This window comes from Lepidothrix coronata, unplaced genomic scaffold (genome assembly GCF_001604755.1).
Source record: "Lepidothrix coronata isolate B3197 unplaced genomic scaffold, Lepidothrix_coronata-1.0 Scaffold25, whole genome shotgun sequence".
Lineage (NCBI taxonomy): Eukaryota > Metazoa > Chordata > Aves > Passeriformes > Pipridae > Lepidothrix > Lepidothrix coronata.
In genome coordinates, this window is record NW_016690205.1 from 4,180,608 (window position 1) to 4,187,612 (window position 7,005).

The 7,005-nt window shown below is 41.5% G+C and overlaps 1 protein-coding gene across 1 annotated transcript; it reads right to left on the reverse strand.

Annotated features, from left to right (window-relative positions):
• Positions 1-929: 929 nt before the first annotated feature.
• On the reverse strand, positions 930-6,748 carry TEX36 (testis expressed 36). The gene is made up of 5 exons (XM_017809203.1): positions 6,659-6,748; positions 5,856-6,059; positions 4,921-5,052; positions 2,572-2,652; positions 930-1,276 (listed from the first exon to the last, which is right to left on the reverse strand). Exons 2-5 carry the CDS (start codon positions 5,904-5,906, stop codon positions 1,019-1,021), a joined length of 522 nt encoding a protein of 173 aa, XP_017664692.1. The 5' UTR covers positions 5,907-6,059; positions 6,659-6,748; the 3' UTR covers positions 930-1,018.
• Positions 6,749-7,005: the final 257 nt, after the last annotated feature.

Sequence of the window (7,005 nt, forward strand, 5' to 3'; positions counted from 1 at the left end):
CTAAGGGTTGAGGGTTTATTTTACCATTTATCCTGTAAATCAAGGAAATAGGCCCATAAACTTGTGCTTAATTTTTTTTTTAGTCAACATTATTTTGCATAGCAACAACCTTATTTGTAGGATATTTTAAGACCCGCAGTTTGGCTTATTATTTTATTGATATTAATGGAAATGATCCAGAAGAGGAAAACACATCATTTGGAGGTCTGACTCTACAGCCTGCCACATCCTAACGTCAGTGAATATTCTAGGAGCAGAGTGCTTGGAGGATTGGTTCTGAACTCACTTCCTTAGGGACATGTAACTCTAAAATCCTGAGTTCTTTTCAGATCCAGTGACCTCAAATTCAAATCTTCATGCAGCCTTTCACTTCAGCTTGAGCTTTTTCCCCCCTTATTCCCAGGAATCAGGTTTTGTGTGTGCACTCACAGTGTGCAAACACTGTCCACAACACTCTCTTTTTCCACTTCTACAGTGCTGTGCTCTAACCCAACATGACAGCTGCTTTGCACAGCAATTTAATGCACAGCTTCTTTTTTATCTCCTTTCTCCAGTGGCTGGTGACCTGCCTTCACAGGCACTAAACCTTTATGAAAGGTTTCTCTCTTACTGAACACACAGAGTTTTGGCTCCCTGTCATGGTAAACCCTCGAGGATCCAATTCCATTTTGCTCCTGTATCAACAGAGGTGCTGTCAGACGCCTGAGGTACAGCCATGCCACTGATCTGGAACCTGAAGGAGCTTTTGTAGCAAGATGAGGGTCAACCAGTATCAAATAACACAAGCACAATCCCCACCTCTGTTCTCCTAATAGAGAGGTATTTCAAATCTTTATAATGCTCCTCTTCATGAAAATCTTTATAGTAATGTATGTCTTCAGAGTAACATAAGATTGATTCCAATGACCTCAACTCTACTGCCACATGATCTTTGACAAAATGTTTATTCCTTCACCATTGATTTGAGTAATGAACAGTTCAGATTTGGGAAGTCAGTGCTCCAGGGGTGTTTTTACGCTTAAGATGACTTGTCTGGCTGCAGGTTTTTTGCATTCTCAAGAACAGGTTGCTCAATGGACCAGTTTGTGCCGTGGTGTTTTGGGAACCGCCTAAACCAGGGGCCCTCAGCGTTTTCATTGTTTTCATCTGTCACAAAGGATGTCTGGTAAATGGTTAAGCCATCCTCGCTGCTAGGGATGGATTCATGAGCCCACTCAAAGAAGTTAGTGGAGCTCCCTTGCTGTTTCTCTGGATCCAACTTCTTCAGGCCCATGCCCTGGGAAAAAAATGGAGAGAAAAATTCATGCAAACATATGACTTCCAGTCACAGCTTCACAGATGAATCTTGTAACAGTCACTACCCCACTGGGAAGTGAACGAAGCTGTTACCACAGTGATTTCAAGAACTCAGGGCTGATCTTTAGCAAGTTAAAAATAATATTGTCAGACTTGCCTGGATGAACGTTTCTGGTTGCATATATAATGGGAAATCTGCTGACCTTCCACCTCTTAGTGCTAATAAACCACTTTTACTTTGCATTTCTGTAGCATACCATGTACTCAAGGCTATTTATCTACACTCAGCTAAATTAATCTTCAGAGTAACCCAAAGAAATAGGTTAATAATTTTAGGTTCAGGCTGCAATGAAGAGACAGAGACAGACCATGAAATCTGACTCTTCAAAGCCATCCCTTGTGTGTCCAAATACAGAGAGACAGAGCCTGATTTCCACACTCCATAGCTTGAAGGAAATTTATTTGGAATTATAGTTGATCAGTATCTCTGAAACTATGAGACACTGCACAAAGTGCATAGAAATGGAGGTTACTCAGTGAAATATGAATTCCAAAAAGTCTGAGAGAGCCAAAAGTCAGACAAACTTTCTATATTACAATTCACTGCTTCCTCTTCTACTTATTATCCTGTGAACTGGACCATTTCTTTTGCTGCCTGGAATGATACCAATAATCTAAGAAAAGTGGAAGAACATGAAACTGTTGTACATACAGAGAAGCCCTGAACAATTTCAATCCTATTCAAAGCCCTGGCTTCTGCAGCATACATTTAAACATGTGTGTTATAGAAATCTGCACTGGAAAAGATTACACCCTGCAGATGTGTTGTGGGTATCCTATGGATTTTGGTTCAACTTCTGATAAAGATGAGTCTGAACCAAATGTTTGGGGCTGTGGGTTAGGAGTGCCTGAGAGCCCTACAAAAATTCATTGCAAGGCCAATCACCTTTAGCAGACTAACAGGGCCTATAACTGGGTAGAAAACCAAAACAGGAATACAAGAAAAGACCCAAATAATGTTTTTTTTGTTCCCGTTGAATTCTACCACTCTCAGTGTGTGCTGCTGTACATCTGTGACAGTGCCAGAGAAGTCCCACCCCTACACTAATAAAAAATGTATTTTTCTTTTTTTTTTTTTCCATCTTTCTCTTCTCAGAAGTTTTAGCATCTATTACTTTTTTTTTTTTTGCAGGGGACAGAAAAGATACTGTGTTCAGTCTCTGGCAGACTAACAGATATGAGTTTGACTGACTTGTCTCAGTGCTCAGTACTTACAAGATCAAAATACTCTGCTGCATTACATAGGCTGTGTTTGTTGTCATGAGAAGAAAATGGGAAATTCTTGTTCCCTGCTTTCTGAAAGAAAAAAAATTATAGCAAAAAAATACGAATTTTCATATACCCTGTTTGCAGTCTACCAGTCTTAGTCCTTCTATTCTGAAATTACAGCTGTGTTCTAGCACAGAAGTCATATTCATATGTTAAATATTCAACTGCACATGATTTTATAGGGGCAATGTGGACCTTTTTTTTTTTTAAATAATCAGGAGGATTTGCTTATGTTTATATACATGATTAATATAAAAGTGTGACTTTTCAAATAAGAAATGCTACACTCTGTCTGCAGGCAGCAAAATGCTGGATATGTCAGGATTGCCTTGTTTGATTTAGCAGCAGGTCTAAAGCTAATTAAAATAAACTACAAAAGGGACCTCAAAACTGAATTAGTCTGTGATTTATGAACTGAATGTCATTGACATTGCTTGTTGCAGGGGAAGTGGAGGAGGTATTAATTGCTTAACTAATTTATAATCTCATTCTTTAACATGATGTTCATCCAGTCTCTTCAGAAGAAAAAAAGGCCAACTGCAAAAGATCTATTTTAAAAAGAACTGAACATATTTAAATTTTTTAATGTTTGTTATATATCATTGCAATATTCCAGCTATGATATTCCCCTCCAAACAGAAGAACAAGTTTTAATGTAACACAGTCTAAAAGAAGTGTTTTGAGAGTAGGGGAATCTGAATGAGTTCTAAAAAGAAATGTAACTGGAGGCCTGATCTAGAAGAAAGGTCCCCAAGTAGAAAATCTTCCTGCATGGTCATATGCCAGGATATTTGGTCTACTAGGTAGATTTTCTAATATATGTGTTTAAAAATACGCACCTTCTAAGTCAGTAAAATGTAAGACTTACTAAAATATCCTACTGCAATTACTTGTCAAGCTCAACATTTCAGCAATAGTGTTTATTACTAATGCCTGTGTGCTGCAGGAAAATTGAAAACCAGGATGGTAAATACTGAATATCATCTCTTGGAAGGATTCCCCATATTAACTAATGATTAAAAAAAAACTATTTTTGAATAATTATAGAACTATCATGAAGTAAGAAATAAGGCTTAAACAGTATTTCTGAGAAAATTCATTAACCTCACAGCCAGGGAGTTCCCTCATGCAAAGAAATCAGAGCCATCCAGCTAAACATGCAGTGAGCTTCCAACTTTTTAAATGTCACATAAACAAACTTCCTCAGCTTGTCCCTGTGACATCACATCCTCTTCTCTGACATCACATCATTCTCATCCTTCCCTTGACATCAAATTGTCCCTGTGACATCACATTTTAGCCTTTCGTGGTCTCACCACTGATCTCATTTTAATTCTTGATTTATGGCAGACAGGAGTTCCCCTAATTCTGTTTAACAGTGAAGGGCTGGTAAAGACAAGACATGACACACCAGGTGAACAGTTACACTGGTGCTGATAAAAGGTCCCTCTAAGCTGGTTCTCCTTTTCAGACAGTGGTTAAAGCCAGATGTTCCACAGAAAGGCCAATGTAATATCAACACAGTGAACACTCAGGTTACAGTCTAATCTCTTTTTCACTAGCCCCAAGCTTCCCTTTTAAATATTCCTTCCAAGCCCATTTCTGCTCTTCATTATAGCAAAATCTGTGAAATGAACTCAGTGTAATTGCTATGCTTATAGAAAATGAAAATAGAAAATGTTCTCTGCACAAAGTGGGTGGGTAAAGCAAAGCTCAGTGTGGTAATGGAATAAGGACATAAAAACGTGCTTTTGAAACTGCAACATTTTGAATTCTTGTGATTTTAAAATACTGTATTTTGTTTGAGCCTAAAATCGTCCCAGATCTCCTCATTTTTAAGCAAGCCTTAAAAACATTTCGAATGGGAAGCTTCTACCTTTTTAATGATCAAAAGAATAATCCTTTGCCTGAATATACAGAATTGCTGACATTCAATACAAAACAGACCTTCAGATTTCAATTTAACGTTCTTACAGGGCTTTACACACAGCTTTTGGACTGAGATTGATCATAATGTATTCTGTGTCTCAAGAATAGAAAGGAAAAGTGACTGATGCTTGAAATCAGCAATAATACAGCAGGCCTTAGAGTATCCAAAATTACAAGTGAGTAACAGGGAAATATGTTTCTCCCTCAGCCCAGCCAGCAATCACTTTATCCCCCGAGGCACAAAGTCTGCCAAGCCCGCTGTGACTGCTCTGCTAACGACCCCAAGAGCTGTTCTTACTTACAACTTAGCAAGTGACAACTTGCAAAAGAGCTCTGGAAGTCGACTGTATTGCCACAGGAACTCACCGGGTCCCGAGCTTTGTATTCCAGAGGCAATCTGTGATCAATGCCCTGAGCTGCTGTTGAGTCCAGGACATGCCTTAGTGCGGCGCTTGTTGTTGTCTCAAACTCATCCTGGCACTCTCCAACATGAGCAAACTACAAAATGACGAATATTATGACCCATTAAAACAAACAAACAAACAACAACAACAAAAAACCCTGCCAAAAATAAATCTGATCAGAAATGCGGCCGAAGTAGTATTTTGCCATTTATTTTTTATTATTTGGATTGCAGCATCACCTAGTGGCCGCTGGAAAAATCAGGAGCCTCACATACACACAACACAACCCCTCCCATGGAGACAAGAATATTAGGAACTTTCAAGAGAAGAATATCCAGCAGCTTTCTGAAGACTATTTATACAGCAATAACCACGCAGGAAATCCACTTAACAACCTTCCCCCCCTGCTGCTCTTGCTGCTGCACGGCCACAGGTTTGAAAGGACAAAACTTTTGGGAACAACTCAACTAATCGTCAGACCAGTGGGTTCAGAGCCTGAGGAACAGCTTGTGCCAGGTGGGTGTCACAGTGACCTGGGGTGCCAAGATGTCCCAACCCAACACTTCCAAAGGGGCGACAGTGTTCTCCTAAGGGTGAGAACCGAGGGAAACGCTGGCTGGAGTTCTCCACAAGTGAAAGAAAATCAGCTAGGGCTAAAAATGTCGATTAATCGACCTCCTGCATTGCTGAAAAACTGGAAAAGAAATCCAGCCGGAGTTTGCTCCAGCACACTTCCTCTGAATACCTAGAGCACTTTTTCCTCATAAACATCAGAAATGGGAAAACTAGTGTCTGGCTGAAAGATAAAGTCACCCTTAGCAGGTGGGGTTTTGAGAGCGTAAGGAAAAAGAAGCCCCGTGGGGCACCGGGGGGGGGGGGCTCCTGCCCATCCCTCACCCAGTCGCCAGGGCGCCGCTCCCTGGGATTGGTGCACCTGTCCTGGGACATGGCTCCGCGCCGCCTCCACCCTGGATATCCTTCCCGGATCACCGCGGCTCCTTGTCCTGCTCACAGCGGAACCTCCCACTTGTGACCTCAGACCCTCCCAGGTGTTCCAGTGAGATCCAGGCAAGCAAAAGCAACGCTGCTCTTGCCCATCGGCTGCAGGGAGGGGAAATTAAAGTTAGTAAAAGGATTCAATGTTGTCTTAAAATGCGAGAGAAGTGGAGTTCTGTTTAAAAACAAATCAGTTTTGCACACGCACTTCCAGGACACTTTACAACCTGAATGGCAATACCTTAAGGGTTTTTTTTTGTTTTGTTTTTGAATTTGAGTGCTGTCTTGGAAACATCCTGACTATTTAACTGTCAGCACACTTGGCCAGTGTAACACAAACTAAGACTTTGGCTCCTTGGTCTTGACAGACTGTAAAGAATATGACACTCTGGCTTCAAACTGCCAGAGGGCAGGGTTAGATGGGATATTGGGAAGGAATCCTTCCCTGTGAGGGTGGTGAGGCCCTGGCCCAGGTTGCCCAGAGAAGCTGTGGCTGCCTCATCCCTGGAAGTGTCCAAGGCCAGGTTGGACGGGGCTTGGAGCAACCTGGGCTAGTGGAAGGTGTCCCTGCCCATGGCAGGGGGTGGAATGAGATGATCTTCAAGGTCCCCTTCCAACCCAAACCATTCTAGGATTCTTTTTTTTTTTTTACACACACACACACACACATATATATATATATATATATATATATATATATATACCAGTCCTTTCCCAGACGGGGCTGGGACAGCCCAGGTGAGCTGGGAGCACTAGGGACACGCAGACAATGCTGAGGCACCACACTGTCCTAGCACAGAATCCCAGAATCAATTCAGTTGGAAACGACCTCGGAGATCATCGAGTTCAACCTATGCCCCACCACCACCTTGTCAACCAGACCAGAGCACCGACTGCCACGTCCAGGATTAAGTTCCTTTAATCCTTAAACACCTCCAGGGACGGTGACTCCACCACCTCCCTGAGCAGCCCCTTCCAATGTCAAATCATCCTTTCTGTGAAGAATTTTTTCCTCATATGAAATCTAAACTTCCCCAGGCACAACTTGAGG

Bases quoted from the DNA above. Each gene is read 5' to 3' on its own strand.
- TEX36 (XM_017809203.1), bottom strand. From the start codon at position 5,906: ATGTCCCAGGACAGGTGCACCAATCCCAGGGAGCGGCGCCCTGGCGAC. The intron at 2,653-4,920 runs GTGAGTTCCTGT...TTTTTCTTTCAG, and splicing joins AATACAAAGCTCGGGACCCG to AAAGCAGGGAACAAGAATTT. The intron at 1,277-2,571 runs GTAAGTACTGAG...TTTTTTTCCCAG, and splicing joins CAGCAGAGTATTTTGATCTT to GGCATGGGCCTGAAGAAGTT.